The sequence below is a fragment of the Ctenopharyngodon idella genome, chromosome 15, assembly GCF_019924925.1.
Source record: "Ctenopharyngodon idella isolate HZGC_01 chromosome 15, HZGC01, whole genome shotgun sequence".
In the NCBI taxonomy this organism is placed as follows: Eukaryota; Metazoa; Chordata; class Actinopteri; order Cypriniformes; family Xenocyprididae; genus Ctenopharyngodon; species Ctenopharyngodon idella.
The window spans coordinates 850,808-869,686 of NC_067234.1; the positions used below are offsets into that span (position 1 = coordinate 850,808).

General features: G+C 36.0%; 1 protein-coding gene across 5 annotated transcripts; it reads right to left on the reverse strand.

The window, feature by feature from the left end:
* Positions 1-657: 657 nt before the first annotated feature.
* On the reverse strand, positions 658-18,779 carry LOC127495465 (casein kinase I-like). 5 transcript variants are annotated; one of them, XM_051862331.1, is made up of 13 exons: positions 18,611-18,755; positions 15,744-15,776; positions 14,854-15,590; positions 12,048-12,117; positions 10,495-10,643; positions 10,166-10,400; positions 9,772-9,857; positions 8,318-8,402; positions 8,090-8,238; positions 7,920-8,003; positions 6,720-6,821; positions 5,968-6,074; positions 658-1,997 (listed from the first exon to the last, which is right to left on the reverse strand). In XM_051862331.1, exons 3-13 carry the CDS (start codon positions 15,082-15,084, stop codon positions 1,943-1,945), a joined length of 1,353 nt encoding a protein of 450 aa, XP_051718291.1. In that variant the 5' UTR covers positions 15,085-15,590; positions 15,744-15,776; positions 18,611-18,755; the 3' UTR covers positions 658-1,942. The 5 variants fall into 5 exon arrangements, with proteins under 5 accessions (XP_051718291.1, XP_051718292.1, XP_051718290.1 ...); XM_051862332.1 differs by lacking the exon at positions 15,744-15,776 and having other exon boundaries at positions 8,090-8,235; positions 18,611-18,779; XM_051862330.1 differs by lacking the exon at positions 15,744-15,776 and having other exon boundaries at positions 18,611-18,779.
* Positions 18,780-18,879: the final 100 nt, after the last annotated feature.

Here is an 18,879-nt window from a genome sequence, read left to right on the forward strand (position 1 = left end):
CGGTATATGACGTGCAAGTTCATTACAACAACAAAAAAATGATCGAGAATGCATGGATGATTATCATGTGTCAAAGTTCTTTCTATCGAAGAAGCGACCACATACAAAGGCTCATTTAGATTAGCCAAACCTAATTTGTTAACTCTACACCAGTGGTTCTAAATCAATAGTTTAAAAATAACTTTTTTTAATCCTTGTCCAGTAAATCATGAACTGCTTGAGAACCACTGCTCAACACCATTTCTAAGAACAGCTCATTCATGTTTCTTGACAGTCTGTTCTAAAGAGGTTAATGATTGAATAATCACAAGATGTCATAATTGACTGGCTCTGTTGTATCTGCAAGTGAAAAGTCATTTGGAAGTATCCTGTTCTAGCAAAATACAATAAACTACAAGGGTGTGACACCTGATCTCATGCCATTCTAACAAGGTGTACTACTCAGTGAATTATATTACACAGGCTTTCACGTGCAATAAAAGGGCTGTTTAAGGCACTTGCCCTGCAGCTAAATGTTCTATGGCACCACATCCTGGCGATTCACTGCAACTGTCTGTGTTTTGTCATGTGATGTCGACTACAATTGGAATAACAGGCAAGGATCAACCACAACCATAAACTCAATACAGTGACTGTGCAAGAACACAACATGTACCATTTTATGAGGCATAGAAGAAAAGCAACATTTAATAGGTATGTAAATTAATACACATCCTCACTCTGATAGGCAACCTCTGTTACTGCGTATAAACCCATGGACTCACGTCTTCATGGAGCTTTGCTATGATACACTTTACAACAGTGAAAAAGAAATCTGAGAAATGCCATTAGACTCCATTAGACTGGCATGGAGCGCACGGTAGAGAACAAACACTCTAAGAGGGCCATGGACACCCCACCTGGATAGGAATCGTAGAGAGGGACACATTAGTGTTAAATGTTTTACTTGGAAAGGCACAAACTATGATTCCCAGGTAACTTAATCTAATGCGAAAAACAATAAAAGCACAATTTTGACTGAGAGCATCACTTTTGTCCCTTTGGGAGAGACCAGCCTGCTGTATAAAATGATCCCACATCTGCCTTTATTTCTGTTGCTTCCTGTCAATTTCAATGCCAGAAATGCCAAACGGTTTGCTTTTTCCCCCCAAAAGTGCAATTCACAGAGGAGAGATCCCATGTATTTCTCTCCATCTCCCACAGTACCTGAGACCAGCCACTGTGCTACAACATCATGGACAGGAAAAAAAGAGCAAGTAAAAAAAACAACAGAAGAGAAAATAAAGAAACACTAAGAGCGGTTAAAAAAATGTTCACACATTCTACAACATGAGTAAAACTGTTCAACTCAGGGAGAGCAGATCTTCAAAACAACTTTTTAAATTACAAAAACAAAAAAGGAAAGACAGAATTTACATAGTTTTTTTTTTCTGATTCCTGTGTGTGTTTCTCCACATATCAGTCAGCAGTCTTTCCCCACTTATTTTGATCCCATAAAAAAAAACATCATGGAGCACATCACTCACTCATCCAGCCAGTGTCAAAGTGATCAGATGTCTGTGTGTATGTGTGAGTCTGGTTGCCTTTTAGTTCTCAAATAATGATTTTGCATGTCATCTAAAATACAAGTTTAAACAGTCCATCTGGGTTTAAGTCACATAACATATATCATCTTACTTCTGATGAATGAAGTCTCTTCTGGTGTCCCACATTGTACAAATATATCTATTTGTTCCACTGAATTGTTTCCTTACAAAGAGTGTCAGAGCCCAGAGTGCTGAGGTGTGTCCTCTGAGCGGATGCCAAAAGTGAGGCAGTGAGTTTCTGTTCTGAGGTGGAGCAGAGACAGAAAGGGAGGAGCTCCATGTTTCAGCTCCAAGTCCTTTGCAATATTTTTTTCTTTAAACGCACCAGTGACTTAACGTTTCAAAGATATTCCTCCTCACTTGTGTCGCTGGAGCGTTTTCCTCTTCCTCCTCTTGAAAAAACAACAGCACCTGAAACGACCGAATGAGTTAAAGACAGTTTTGCAATCTCCCTTCATTCTCAAACTTGTCACACAGTGGAGTCTAGGTTATGTCAGGCAGAGTTCAAAGCAAATTTAAACAACCCACTAGGACAAAAAGCTGAATGTCTTCTAATGTTAGCAAGAGATCACACTGCACAATTGTTATATGTGACTGGTGCTTATGTAACCAAAACATAAAGACATAAATGCTACAACAGTGCTTTTACCCATTGAAACCCATGGCAAAACAGTTGTATAGTACCTGAGGAAGAGCTTTTGACCATCTGCTAGATAATGTGTCATTATAGTTATATATATATATATATATATATATATATATATATATATATATATATATATATATATATATGTGATATTTTGGTGTATTTATCTACACTTAAATATGGATTAAATAGTTGTATATTAATTTATGTTTGAAAAGTTGAAAATGTAGCACATTTTTATGAATTAATACAATGATAACCAATTCCTAGCAATGAAACCAAAACCTATACTACCATTCAATAGTTTGTACAGTAAGAATAATAAGCAGCAATACTGTGAAATTTTATTACAATTTAAAATAACTTTTCTTTTTATACATTTTCTATTTTTTATATTTTAAAATGTAATTTATTCCTGTGATGGCAAAGCTGAATTTTCAGCATCATTACTCCAGTCTTCAGTGTCACATGATCCTTCAGAAATCATTTTAATATGCTGATTTGCTGCTCAAGAGACATTTCTTATCATCAATGTTGAAATCAGTTGCGTAATATTTTTGTGGAAACTGATACTTTTTTTTTTTCAAGGTGATGAATAGAAAGTTCAAGAGACATTTCTTATTATCAATGTTGAAATCAGTTGCGTAATATTTTTGTGTAAACGGATACTTTTTTTTTTTTCAAGGTGATGAATAGAAAGTTCAAAAGAACATTTATTTTAAATATAAATCTTATGTAACATTATAAATGTCTTTAATGCATCCTTGCTGAATAAAAGTATTAATTTCTCAATGTTTTTGACGACATCCAGTTTTATAGCCAATGTTGAGCACATGAATATTGGCATTTTTCCTCTTTTAGATGAACAATGAATTAACGGTAAAACTGAAAATGAAATATTATTTCAAATATAATAAATTTTATTATATAAAATGAAGGATTCAATAACAAATGTAAATAACTAAAATTACTTTTTTCAGATTGACAAATACATGTTTAAAATGTTTAATGTTTAAAAAAAATAGTTAAAATGTAACAAAACTATGAATTAATAAATTATTTTTTAACTTATTAATTATCAACTTTCAAAATTTCATTTTTAAAACAAAGCCACTAATTGGAAAAAAAGGGCAGTTCACACGATGACAGCATATGGATCGTTAATTGGATCGACTTGAGCCAAGGTATCAGAGGAAAAAATAATTTTGTTTCTAGCCCTTATGGTTCAAAAGTTATTAGCATAAACATGGGTGCAACGTTGGTGGCGTAGCAGCTTAGCAGCTTCGGTGCTTGGCCCCTTATTATTATTATTAAAAATATATGAATAGTGGTTAAATTAACAAATTAAATAAATTAATTTTAAGTATGGATATTTATTCGTCAGTTTGAACTATTTTTTTAATTATTAAATTGATAATTCCTTTTTTAATTTTAAAGTGTCATTCCAAGCAAAGAAACTATAACCTTTATAATTTTTCTTTGATTGAACACTATAAAATTGCAACAAAAAAAGAAAAGGATGTGTATAACACAAACATGTATTTTACATCGCCATTACTTAACTATGAAATCAGTTTTTTAATATTTTTTATTATACAGCATGACAAATGGTTCTCAGAACCAATTTCACTACCATAGCAAAAAATATTGGAACTATTTAAATATTTTATTTAACTTTTTGAAAATATAAATATTAAACAAAGTCAATGAATTATTAATGCTAATAACAATTTTAAGTAAATAACACATTAAAACATTAGCATATAGCCTTCAAATATTTAATTAAGTAAACATTGCTTTAAATGGGATAAGTGAAAAGTAATAAAATGAACAACAAATAAACAAATTACATAATTATTACACATACTTGTTACAAAACAAGTGGCATGTCTGTTAGTCTGCACTTAATGCACACATCTAATTTGACACATCAGACTTTTTTGTCTCATCTGTTGCTATTTTTATCACCATGTCAATCAACTCAATCTTGGATTCAATCCTGCATTGAAATTGTTGTCCCTCCAAAAACAGTGTGTACATAGCAGCATTAAAAATAAAATTCATTCAAATTGTAAATGGGTTATGGCAAACAAAGAGCGCTCCCTTTAAAATCAAGAGGGCCATTGGGCGCATTCTGACTAATTTCTTAAATGCTTCTTATTGGTTATTGCGTTCATGTGTCCAACATTGTCTACAATGCTCAATGCTGTAAAAACATGTTGTAAGTAGAAACCTTTGATGAACTTTAGAGCGCCACCGCTCACACAAATGCGCATGAGAATGTTTAAAAGCACTCGCCTATCAGCCGGTACGAGTTGGTATCGTTACATCTTTCAGTATCAACAAAATTTCAGTATCAACATTGTATCAAAGTACTTCTGACAACAATCAGAACTAAAAACAGGCTGCATCACTGCTGTAGGTTGCTGTGCCGACCCCTGGTTTATAACGCATAAAAAAATATTAGTTAGCAAGTTACTGAATTAATGTTAACAAGGTTAGGTAGCTGCTTACCAGCTGACATTTGTTGCAAACATTTGAGTAGTTAATAACATTAGCTAACTGCTGCAAGGGAAAATATGAGACTAAACATTATCAAAATACACTTCTCTCACACATCAAAACTCAGAGTCCCTGAACATAGCACTTTCTGCTACTAATGTTAATTGTTTCAGGGAGTGATAAACTCTTCATTCTCAGCTAAAGGAAAAACACAAAAATAACTGTGTATTAATTGTTGTAATCATTTTCCAGGATAACAAGAAGTTTAAGGACATTTTACATTTTCTCTAATTTTCCATATGTTTTCCAGGACTAGTAGAGATGCACCGAAATGAAAATTTTGGGCTGGAACTGAAACTTCTGGATGCACTTGGCTGAAAACCGAAACTGAAAATGCCATTTTCAAAATAATTATTAATTTCTTATTTTAAATTAGTTGTTTTATATAATTGTATTATTATTATACTTTTTAATTAAATTCAGTAACTGAATTCAAAAAATATGAGCCATATATAAAATAGCCACACTTTACTAAAGTAAATACTAATACTAATGTAACAAAAATTGGACAGAAAATAGGCCTGTATTAAAATAACGTAAAACATCAATATATTAATATCAATAGTTCTATGCAACAGAATCAGATTTAACAGATTTATTTTTTGACCAATTATAAAAATAAATGATAGTCCTGACTCCTAAAAAGCAATTATTATCAGAGCATGAGAGCAGATAGCAGGGAGTGGATCAGTGAACGAGAGGGTAGCATCATTTTACCAGCGTTGCCCTGCACAGCTATACCATACCATGTTACAGTACAGTTTGCAAACAGAACCAAACAAGTCCAGAGAAATTTCAAGTTGGCATGTTATTTGAGCGGACTTTGTCTTTCCTGTGAGCGCGAGTGGTACATGAGTGGAGCGTTTGGGCCGTGAGTGACTGAGCATGCAGCGCACACAGAGCGAAACATTGAGCACTCGCTTCGAAGTTGTCCGTATTCTGAAGTGGAGTCGCTTGCAAAGTTACAAAACATGCTGCGCAATGTTCTTTTTCTCTATCGGAAACCAAAAATGCCATTTTTGACCGATAATTTTCAGTGGTTGAAATTTTGATGCATCCCTAGAAATTAGTCATCAATTTTCCAGGTTTTCCAGGACACGTGGGAACCCTATTATGCAAACATGTACTTTTGAAAACAACTGGCAACCTTAAGATTCTTTAAATTGTCCTTACTTTGTATCATCGGCCACCTCCACCTCAGCAGGGGCAGTTATGGGAGCGTTTGAGTGTCCCGCCGTGGGATCGTCTGTATTCACTTCTCCATTGGTCGAGCTCATAACCTGGAGATTAATTTAAGGTAGCAGACAATGTGTTTTCAATATGGACTGGCAAATATGAGTAATAACACAAAACCACAGTACACACTGGGATTTATTTTGTCTAACTGGCACTGCATATTTAACAGTTCATGTATCTCAAATTGGGGCTAAGTAACCCATTGAGGACACTTTTTTTAAAATAATTAACCTGTTCAAAATCAGGTTGCTTAGCACCAACTAGGAAGGTTAAGAAGAAGGGGGGAGGGGGGAATGTAAAATGAAAGAACGGTGCTTGGTTAGATAATGGAAATAAGCTGAAAATGAGTTGGAATTCTTATAACACTAAAATTTTATAAAAGAAAAGTTACACCCTGGATAACTGTATGTACACAAGCAAACATCCATTTGTCTTGCTTAGCTACTTGTATACAATATAAGCAGTATTTTCACACTGAAGTCACCAGATCCCAAGCCTAACCATCAGGAACATGCAAGTGATGTGTGTTAGACAAGGGTGAAGAGAGGAAAAGATCATTTAAGTGTTCACAGCTAGAAAATGGACAGAGGTGTCTCAAGTGAGAGGACGAAAGGAACAGAAAGACTAGAGAACAGAGAAAGGAAGATATCGACACCAACAGCATGCAGTACTGCGCAAACACCCAGTACCTGGACAGAGCCCCCCAGCCTATCGGCCGTGAGGTGCGACCCCAGGAGCTCCCTGTTGGTCACGGGAGTGGGCTGGGACTCACTTCCTTTAGGTTCTGGAGACTGGCATGACAGCAATAGGGGGAAAGGGGTCGGAAGGTGGCAAAGGGCATAATAGATGTTTTTGAAAGGAGGTGAGGGTGCAAAGAAAAAAAGAACAGAAAGAGTTTAAAGAGGAACGCCTTCCATGCACAAGCAGACTGCACTAGCTAACAGGATAGAGGTGGAAATAAAAGTGTGAGTGAAAAAACAATAGAGCATGTGACATGCAGAGATGGAGAGGAAAGCTAAGCTCCAGCCAATCATAGAAAATGTATAATGTAACAGATTTAAAGGGACTGTGACCAAGACATGGCAATACCACTCTCAAAAAGAATGGCATTCAGCGTCTGAGGAAACGACAGATCTTCAAACTAGCAAAAAACTACTCTGGCTACAGGAAGTTGTCTTGGGTTTGTTGATGAGTGAAACCAAACATTAACCACATACTGCTGACATGGGTTAAAAGAGAACCATGAAATACTGAGATAACATTTCAAAAATTACACTGCATTAAGCAATGTTTTTCCACAAATAACCAAAGAAAAAAAAAAAAAAGAAAAGAAACTGGTACTTAAATGTAATAACTTTGTCACATTCTTCCTCTTTTACAAGGACTTAGCGGTAAAACTGAAAGTGAAATATTTCAAAATATAATAAATATTACTATATAAAATTAAGAAATCAAAAAAGTGTTTTTAAAGTGTGTTTAAAAATAGTTAAATGTAACGAAATAAATTAATAATTCATTTTTAAACGCAACTTTTAAGTTTCATTTTTAAAACCAAGCCACTAATTAAAAAGAAAAAAATGCCACTGGGCAGTTCACACATGATTATTAATAGACATTTTTATTTTTTTTTTAAATTAATAGTGGTTAAATTAAATTAATTAATTTTAAATATATTTATTAATCAGTTTGAACAATTTAATTAATAATTTGATTATTCCTTTTTTAATTTTAAAGTGGCATTCCAAGCAATGAAACTATAACCTTTATAATTTTTCCTTGATCATACACTATAAAATTGCAAAAAGTAAAGTAAAGAAGAAAGAAAAGGGATGTGTATTACGAAAACATGTATTTTACATGGCTATCAACAGCATGAGGGTTTATCTCACCTGGTTTTTGGTCTGTGGTTGTGCTTTGTCTCTGCTGCTGGGTTGCAGAGGTGTGTCACTAGGCATGGGTCCTATTGGAGTCGGCTGTATAGATACATATATGAAACTCAACATCCATTTACTTGCATCATATACAAGCGGTTTATGGTTTGACATCCAAATAGACTTACCAGCGGCTTGCCGACCCAGTCGTATTCATAGTCAAAGACATAGCCATTCCTGTCAAAGAGGTCTGTAAAGAGTTTTCTCAAGTAGTCATAATCCGGTTTTTCAAAGAAATCCAGTCTCCGCACATAGCGCAGGTAGGTGGCCATTTCTTCTGTGTGATGAAGTCAAAGTTAAGAAAATGCACTGGAGGTGAGAGTGTTCGAGATACGTTTGAAAAAGAACTCGCTTACCAGGGAAACTCTCACAGAGCACTTCTATAGGGGTTGCCCTTTTGGTATCTCCAATTTTCTGATAGCGCTCCTTAAGTGTGTCAGCCTTAAATGAATAAAATGGGACAGAACAAAGATTAGAACATTTTGGGAATTCCGTAAAGATATTTGTTCAGTAAATTGGTATCTTTTTATACTAATAGTATTAGCAAATTTTATTTTACAGTCCCTTGTTCTGCATATACATACTACATATACATACTTATATTAACTGGGTAATAACTAGGTACTACCCCTGAAACTAATTCTAAACCTAACCTTAACCCATCTAGTTACTTTATATTATTCAGTACTTTCTTGGGTAAGTAAACTGCAAGAACACTAAGTGCACATACTGTAAAATGAAGTGCAACCAAAATAGCTTTTTGACCAAAGAATTTCCCTGACCTCTCCCATCATCTGCGATTGAAAAAAGACTAAGCTCAAAAAGGACCATTTCTAGCTGATTGAATATTTTAGAGCTAAGACTTTCAGAAAAATGTACTTTAGAAATTAAGTTGACTAAGTTTTTATTATGATTTTTCAGACATGTCCATATTTTCCATGACAATGGGAACCATGTAATAGGCGAAATTATGATTAGCATGTGTCATTTAAAGGGATAGTTCACCCAAAAATGAAAATTCTGTCATCATTTACTCACCCTTATGTTGTTCCAAACCTGTATGAGTTTCTTTCTTCTGTTGAACTAAAAATGTTGCTTAACCAGACAGTTGAAGGTAGCCATTGACTTCCATAGTATTTTTTTTCCTACTATGGAAATCAACTGTCTGGTTAACCAACATTCTTCACAATATCCATTTTTAGTTCAACAGAAGAAAGAAACTCATACAGGTTTGGAACAACATAAGGGTGGGTAAATGATGACAGAATTTTCATTTTTGTGTACACTATCCCTTTAACAGTAAAGTCACCAAGACTTCAGTCCCCCCCCTCCCCCCCTTTTAGGCTATAAAACCAGATAAAGCTGTAAACAAACACATTTAAAAAAAATTTTTGATCTTCTAAATAGGTCAGCTTATCGAGGCTGTATTGGTTATTCTGCTGACTTTCTGTGATAGTGACAGATAGTGGGGCCTCTCACTTTTTCAGACATTAGCTGAGTGAGATAAGACTCTCAGACCAGAAGGATACCATCAAAACACAGTTAAGAGAATGAGACAACTGAATGGAGGGGAAACTAACCATCGATTTATAATTTTTATTGGTACAAAACCGCACAGAACTGACAAGATGCATTAATCTCTCATATATACCATAATCTGTGCTTTAAAATGCTTAATGAAACGCAACAGAATAAAACAAACCACATTTTCTATAATAGTATCGCATATTTTCTCAGTTTTCGAAACAAACTCTTAAATCAAAATGTATAAAGGCAGCAAACATTTCTTTCACTCCACCAAACACAATACCTTCAAGCCTTGCCAAGGCAGACTGCCCCGTAGGAAGTACATAAACATATGACCCAGCGCCTCCAAATCATCCCGCCTGCTTTGTTCTACAAGAAAAAAAAAAAATTATGAAACTGCTAGGTACACTGGAATCTGTCTTCAGTCTGACAAAGAGTCTTAATTTACTTTGCAAAATGATTTATGCATTTAGCAAATTCAAAATCCTGATCCAAAGAGCACCTGCATCTTACCAGTGCCATGATTAAATCTAAGTTGTGACTGAGCAAGCAGATTTGTGTCACTAACAGCTAAGCTAGGTTTTAAGACATACTTTAGTCTTTATCCCCCTATGAAATTCTAATAACCCTTCCTAAGCCCTGACAGAGCGAATCTTTCCCATGTCTGCAAGTCTTACCCTTTCCCAGGTGTGTGTTGATGCTCATGTAGCGAGCTGTCCCTGTTAAGCTCTTGTGCTCCCTGTAAGGGATGTGTTTTTTGGTCTCAGGGTCAATGTATTCTTTGGCAAGCCCAAAGTCGATGATGTGGATTGTATGTTGCCTCTTGGTCCCCGGTCGGCCCACCAAGAAGTTCTCTGGCTTAACATCCCTGTAGATCAGACTTCTTGTGTGCACATATTCCATCCGTGTGATCTATAATAAAGGTATAAGTCAGATAAATTTTTTTTTTTTTTTAACATATTAGTTCCAACATCTTTGTTTCTCTCTCATGAGTGATTACACTGACCAGCTGAATTGCGATCATGAGGACGGTCTTGAGGGAAAAGGTTCTGTCGCAGAGGTCAAACAGGTCCTCCAGACTGGGGCCCAGCAGCTCCAGCACCATGGCATTGTACTTCCCACAAGGCCCAAAGTAGTACACCTGAGGAACACCCTCTGAACACACACGTATATATGCAGTTAGAAAACAGATCCACAGAGTTCGGTAATACAAAGAGGTACTTTAGCACAGCATTAACCTAAATGGTCAGAATTAATAAGATTACGTAAAGACAAGGAAGAATAATCTTTTGTTATTTGGTGTTTGGCACTCTACATAGTACTGCTTCATATTGAGGTACACTACATTTTTGTGTATAATAGCAGTATGAGGCAACAGGGTATGGATTCTATTAGGTGACATATTGAACTGGAACATGGAGAATATCGTAATTCTTTTAATGAGCGTTTGATTAGGCCACAAATTTGTGGTCTAAAAAGACCACACTAGTACACAAGCTTCCTGCACACTCTTTGTGTCACAACTACAGTATGACAGCGTTAAAACAAGGTATTTAAAAACCACCTTTGATTTAAACCTCAGGAGCAGAAACACTGACAAAGTTGGCGAGTTTGATTCATTTAAGCTAATCAGTTCTTTCAAACTGTCCATTTCAATTAATCACTTAAACAAATCATTTGTCATCACTCAACGTTCACAGAAGTCTCCATGTGAATGTCTTCATGCCTTAAAATGTTTTGGGAAAAAAAGGGTAATTATAAAGATTATAATATATACAACAATGGCTGTTTGAGCAAAACGATGGTTTTAAACCAAATTCACAAACAGAAACAAATCAAATGTTTTTAAAAGGCTGGAAAATATCAAGATAAAATATTTTCATCAATATCACCGAGCCCTAATCAGGCCTGGTCACACTGTACAAAAAGACTACCTTGAGTAACCACAAACACGCACAAAAATTAGATTCACAATACAACTTCAGCATAGGAATGAGTAATTATTCAAAGTGTACAGTGTCATGTTTTTCTAATGCTCTCCTCATGAAAAATGCATAGCAGAATAAAAAGGTTCTGAAGCCTTAACGTTGGGAACAGAGATCTCCTCTGGCTCAACAGCAATGAGAGATGCAACGCTACAACCATCAACCCTAGGCTTTATTTGATCTGTGCAAAACACTTAATGGCATTCTTTTATTGATGAACACATTCTGAATACATCATATCATATTGAAATAAGCTATATGTTAAGCCGTCACATCTTTGAATACAAGTTAACCTCTTTCTGTCCCGTGTGAAACGCTGTGTGAAAAAGACTAAAGCAAGTAGAGCAATCGATGCACAGGAACCACAGCCTGTGCTGATTAAATTCATCCTCCGTGCTGAAAAGAGGATGTGGACAGGATGAGCTAAAAGCAACAAGATTGTAAATAGGATGTGGACAGCTTAAGCTCTACAACAAAGAAAGTGGTCTAAATATGGGTGCTAAACTGTAAGATTCAAAGTAACGTATGGTGGATAATAAAAAGAAAATAGATAGAAATACAGCATATTACTTACCCGAGTTGCCCAACTGTTTGTAAAACCTGTACTCGAGGTGGAGCTGGGGTGCTCTGGATTTGATTGGCTCCTATGAAAGAGTAAAATTAAATGACAAAAACATAAGAAGTTTTGGAATTTCTTTTAAATAAAAAGCCAGTTTTTAACATTGGTTTTAGGTTAGCATGAAAGCTGTAAACCATTGTCAGATAACTGACGTAGTCCTTATTATGGGTGCTTTGGGTTACATATACTGCAGTGGATCACTATAATCACCATTGAAATTTCGCAGGTCCATTGTCAATAGTGTAGCAATGTATGCACAACATGATGCGAAATATTTCGCCCTCAAACAAAATTTTCCATTGTGTGGATTCCTATTGAAATCCCTCGATTTCGACCGTGACAATTTACAGAACAATGCAACTTTGATCAATAGGATATCGTTCTGCGTGGTAGATCCAGGTAATGTCATCCCTAAGTGATAAATGCAGGGTGGTCCATTTAGTTGAATGCTGGTTTTTACATAAATAATGTAAGTGGTAGAATGTGTACGTGCATGTTCAGTTAAGTGCAGGATCCAGGGTTGAGTCATCCATGGCACCAGCAGCTCTGAGCATGCGGAGAAAAGTGCTGCTAAGCAGGAGGCAGAATGGAAGAGCCAAATACATATATAAATAAATTAAAAAAAAACAGATTGCATAAAGGCCACAGGATGTATTAAATACCCAGCAGTGGAGAGTGAGAAGTACAACACTGTTACTCTTTTAGAGTGTATTTCCAGTTAATACTGATTAATGGTCATATCAGGAGCAACATCAAGACTCCTTTATTTAGTACCAGTAATTGGATAATACAGCCTTTGTGTAGCTTCTTCAGAGAGGATATTTGTCTGGTTTAACAGAATCAGTACCACTAGGCACACACGTATGCATCTCGATATGCATGTCATAGCAGAAAGCTTGAAATCGGTGTTGTAATATCTCCATGAAGCTGTGTGTACAGACCTATACTTCACTTGCTTCACTCTTATCAACAAATGGGTAGCTACATTTCATGAAAGTGTGATTAAGGATCTCAGTGTAGTATGTAAAGGTTAGACCAAGGAGCTAATGACAAAAGTGAGAGTGTCTTACTTACACGATCACATTTCTTTCAAAGCAGAACAGTTGGCAACATGGAAAATGTAATAATGAAATAAACTTGAGATTTCTGCAATGTTGTGAGACTCTAGAGAATCTGAATATTCACAGAATACATCTTACACACTCAACACTTGAAATTGAGGCCGGTGTTGCTCACGAACAATGTGGGTGGCTACTAAAATGTCCCTAGATAATATTCTAATCACTAACTAATCTTTCCCTATATGTATTTTGGATATGCATGCTTGAAACCAAATCCAATTAAAATACTTATCTGGAGGAGCAGTTTTTAAATTGTTTTTGTATGGTTTGCACAGCAACAAACTAACAAAAAGTGGATGTCCTTCTAAATGAGAAGGCCAGGCACAATTTTCACACTGTGATACTGACCAATCATAAAATAAACATGTACGCTACTGTTCAAAAGTTTGGGGTCTGTAAGATTTTGTAATGTTTTTAAAAGAAGGCTCTTATGCGTACAAATGCTGCATTTATTTAATCAAAAATACAGTAAAAACTGAAAAAAAACTTTTTAAAATCTAAATATATTTTAAAATGTAATTTATTCCTGTGATGGCAAAGCTGAATTTTCAGCATCATTACTCCAGTCTTCAGTGTCACATGATCCTTCAGAAATCATTCTAATATGATGATTTGGTGTTCAAGGAACATTTCTTATTATTACCAATGCTGAAATCAGTTATGCTGCTTAATATTTTGTTGAAAGTTTAAAAGAACAACATTTATTTAAAAAAGAAATACAAATGTCTTTGTCACTTTTGATTAATTTAATGTGTCCTTCCTTGCTGAATAAAATTATTACTTTTTCAAATAAATAAATAAATAATGACCCCAAACTTTTGAATTATAATTTTATATATACATATAATATAATAATTATTTATTTTCATTAAAATTGTACTTAGTGTTTATGAAATCTAATTTGTTACTGCTTTCAGCTACCAAATAGGAGTGTATTATTCTCAGCTCTAACACATTTTACCATATTTATCCTTTCCACAGACTTTCCCCCAAAATCATTGCAGAAAATATATTAAAAAGTCTAAAGATCATGTCTGATCTTGCCAATCGCTGATCAGACATCAAGCAATCAGAAATAGAGAAATACATCTTGCAGCGCAATATTTTTTTTACCACACTGAACCCGCCAACACATCTCAAAGGATTCCTGTTCAGCACTTCATGTTTTTACATGAATATGCTTATTTGCACTTTCACAATCTTTTGTAAATTTACAGAGTATATTCCTCACCACAGGTTAACATACTGCAAGAAAAAACATATGATGTTCTGCATATTTTTATGCAGGTACATCTGTTGTAGAATAAAAAACTATTTAAACAAGACTGCAGTTTCTTTTGTTCATTTAGTTTAAGTAAAAGGTGGATGACTGTTGTCTCCAGTACAAGTAATTACATGGTAATGAGTGTGTGTAAAAAGGTTTTTTTTTTTTTTTTTTCAGATGGAAATGGGTGAACAAAGGAGAACAAGCACTGCATATTAATCTAATGTGGCTAGGTGTTATGAACAACTGTGTGTTGATTTCTTTTTGCAAATGTTTAACAGCACACACACAAACTACAGGCAGCAGTGGAAGTTCAGGGTTCATCATTAATTCCTACAATCAACACAATATTGACTATTATTTGTGAGGCACTTACCAGTTTAATGGCCACATATTCATTAGTGTAAAGATTCTTCCCGAGTCGAAGCTCTCCAAAGTTACCACAGCCGATCTTCTTTCCCACTCGGAAGTTAGGGCCAACCATAAGCACCCCGGAGTTGGAGTTTCGGCCACCTCCATGCCCTGTCCTGCTCCCGCCAGTCTTAGACATTCTCTTTCCTTCCTCAGCCTCACCTTTTCCTCCTCCTCCTTTCTTATCAAAATCCATAAGCTTGTGATACCCCGGCCTCTCCACGATTACTCCGCTGCCATAAAATCACAGAGCCACCAAAACAACTAGCAACAGGGGTACGGGGAATGGGATGGAGGAGAGGAATTTAGTGAGAAAGAGAGTGGAGGGAATGGCTTATCCACAATACAGCTCTACACATGTAGATTAAAATAGACATTAACTGCTTTTATAGACGGGGGGAGGAGGGGGAAGTATAGCTGACAATCCAAGGGCGATACAATTCAGGACGAAGACATCATACAGAAATCTTCCTTAAATCCAACTGCAGAGGAGCACATTCCTCGGGAGATGGACACATGCGCACGACACTAGCTGGTGAAAGTGAGGTGCTGTCTGGCATTGGTTTCCATCCTTTGCACCCCCTCCAGGTGGATTTGCAGAGTTGTGTCAGGCATTCCTTGTGTCCAAGTACGAATGCAGAGCACACCAAAGTTTGCGTTTAGGGGAAACAGGCGGCACATCAGCAGCACACCTTAGAATATCTGGGGCAGAGAAAAGGCACAATTAGTGCTAAATAGACTGCTTAAAAGTTCACTGCACTCTCTTGGAACCTGTTCTACTATAGACACTGATTGTCCCACTCATTTTAAGGAACAGTCCACCCAACAATGAAAATTCTGTCATTATTTACTTACCCTCATGTCGTTCCAAGCCTGTATTACTTTCTTCTGCAGAACACAAAAGAGGATATTTTGAAAAATGTTAGTCATCAAAGTGTTTTGGTGACCACTGACTTCCATTGTATGGACAAAAAAAAAAGACATCTCAAAATATCTTCCTTTATGTTCCACAGGAGAAAGAAATTAATACAAATTTGGAGAGAAATAATGACAGAGTTGTCATTTCTGGATGAACCAAACATATTAATGATATTAAAAGACCCCCCTAAGAACTTATGACCGCACCTTAAAGGATTAGTTCACCCAAAAATTTAAATTCTGTCATTTATTACTCACCCTCGTGTCGTTCCACATCCATAAGACCTTTGTTCATCTTCGGAACACAAATTAAGATATTTTTGATAAAGTCTGACAGCTTTCTGTCCCTCCATAGAGATCCACCGCAACTACCACTTTCAAGGTCCAGAAAGGTAGGAATAACATCATAAAGTACTCATAAAAACATAATTTACCACTTTACTTACAAAAATATTGTCGTGATGCTCTCGTGAATGCATGTTGTGTTCAGACTTGAGCATCAACACAACGTACATGCATGAGTGTTCACGAGAGCATCATGACGCATGCGTTTTGTGTTGACAATTGACATTGTTGCGTGAACACATTTAGGATAATATTATTTTGCAAATAAAGTGGTAAATTATGTTTGTTTGTTTTTTTTTTTGCACAAAGCACTCATGTCACTTCATAAAATTGAGTTTGAGCCACTGGAGTCACACGGAGTACTTTAATGATGTCTTTCCTACCTTTCTTTACCTTGGAGTGGTAGTTGCGTTGGATCTCTATGGAGGGACAGAAAACTCTCAAACTTCATCAAAAAGATCTAAATTTGTGTTCCGAAGATGAACAAAGGTCTTACGGATGTGGAATGACACAAGGGTGAGAAATAAATTACAGAATTTTCATTTTTGGGTGAACTAACCCTTTAATCAATCTAAAGGAAGTTGCCAAAACTACTAATACATGACTTCTGTCTTTGGGATATTGCTCAGCATAGCAGATTCAGGTAATGTCATCACTAAGTAATCAATACAGGGTGGTCCATTTAGTTTTTATATAAATAATGTAAATGAGAGAACTCACTCTTGCGTTACCAATTATAACTTTATAAACTTATTACAGCGACTATCAAGGCAGCTTGTTTTAACACAAAGAATTATAACATTTACACATAGCCATATAAATGTTGTTGTCCTACTTACAGTTTGCTTTGTTTTAAAGTATCAATCTTATGTGAGAACTCAAATAAAACACAACGTATACAATAAAAATGCAGGAAGAAAAAGTCAGCATTGCACTATCACCGTTTCTATGAAACACACAAATTAAGAGTCAGAAGGGACACGAAACCAGAGACCATTTCCCTACAGGAAATGTTATCTAGCTTTTCTGACTTCCAGCTCTAAAAATACATCCCTCAGGAGCTCGAGATGAGGCCTGAGGTCGTGTGAAGACGAGCCGGAGTCATCTTGGACCGAGTGTCTTGGTTATGTTTTGAGCAGAGGGAGGCACCTCGCCAGAGGTTATGGATGATGCCGTCCATTGGCTGGTTTATAAAACAACAGAGAATGTCTCAGGAAACGCTCACTGGGTTGCTTATCATTACAAGAGTAATTTTGTCACAAGGCAACAATACTAAGTACCAATAAGTTACACTATGATAGAGTGATAATCCAATAAAGAGATGATAGATAGATAGATAGATAGATAGATAGATAGATGACTAAGTGATGACAAGAACATATTCATTGCTTAAGGCGACATAAAACATGACTTTCCAATAAAACGTTCCTTATGATCAATTCACAATGGATCCACTGAAATGTTACATCTTAACATCGTGAATTATCAACGAAACTACTGAAATGTTACATCAAACCATTTTGTTATGATGCACAAATTTTAGACGTGATAGCCTAAAAATACAAGAATATATATTTTTTCCAGCCTGTGTGGATTGTAGCATCCATTCCATATCCAAGAGTAAGGTACCAGTATTAGAAACGATGACTAAATGTTATAAAACTTATTAAGTTAACCGTCCAGCTAAGACTATAATCCATCGTCTCGCGTCGGATCAGGCCTGATCTATATGCATCGACAACAAAACTGTTTTACAATGCCAACAAATGTGATGAATCAGGCCTGTACGCTGGCCCTCTCTTTGGATTCAGCAGCTTGTCTTATGTATGACCCATACTTTTAAAGCTAGAGAAATAAAATAACGCCAGTGTCAAATATTTCAATGTCTAAAGGAATAGCCTGCTGAAAAAAAACTGACTAAATGTGCCTGCTAGCCTCATGCAGCTCGCCACCAAAGTATGAGAAAGAAACTTGGGTTACTAAGATAAACTTCAAACATTTTGGTACATTCTGTTCCCTTTGTAAGAGTACATTATATGAACGTAAAGATAGCAACGAAGAGACGTTCGTGTGAATCCTCGAGTGTTGAAGAGCCAATGTTGTCAGTTAGCCACTGAGTTGCCAACTAAGCAGCAGAAATGAGTGAACACACGGCTAGCGCGCTAACTAGCCCAAACAAGCTAACGATCTGTGGCCTGCGCTTCAGCAAGCTAACGAGAGTTACTAATTCAACAACAGCAGCAGGGTTATGGAAAATAAAATACAGCTTGTTATTATCTACAACAACATTATACATACATCAAAGCAATATTTGTTGACAAGCACATAGATTTTGTTGCCAGCCATTAACCGGGCAACTCCTTAATCCCGAACAGTCGAAATTGATCTAAATTACGTACGCGGAATATTCCATAAATCGTTCAAGGAGGAAGGTTTATCAACAGATTAGACACTTTTACCTAGATCTCTGTATTATAAGTCGATGACAATTCCCATTTTGTCGGTTTTAATGGTCATTCCTTGAAGCCATTATCATTTTTTCTCCCTCTTCGCTGATGTCTCTTTAAGCCTCTCCGTGCAGCTGGCGCGTTTCCTCCGCTGTCGCCGATCACATCACCGGGTCTAAGTTGCAAAACTTGCGTAGTTGGGTTTGGAGAATACTGGGTCATAAAATTCCGCGCTCTTCGGAAAAAATAATGCGCAGTTTCATTCAACGTAAAACTACGTG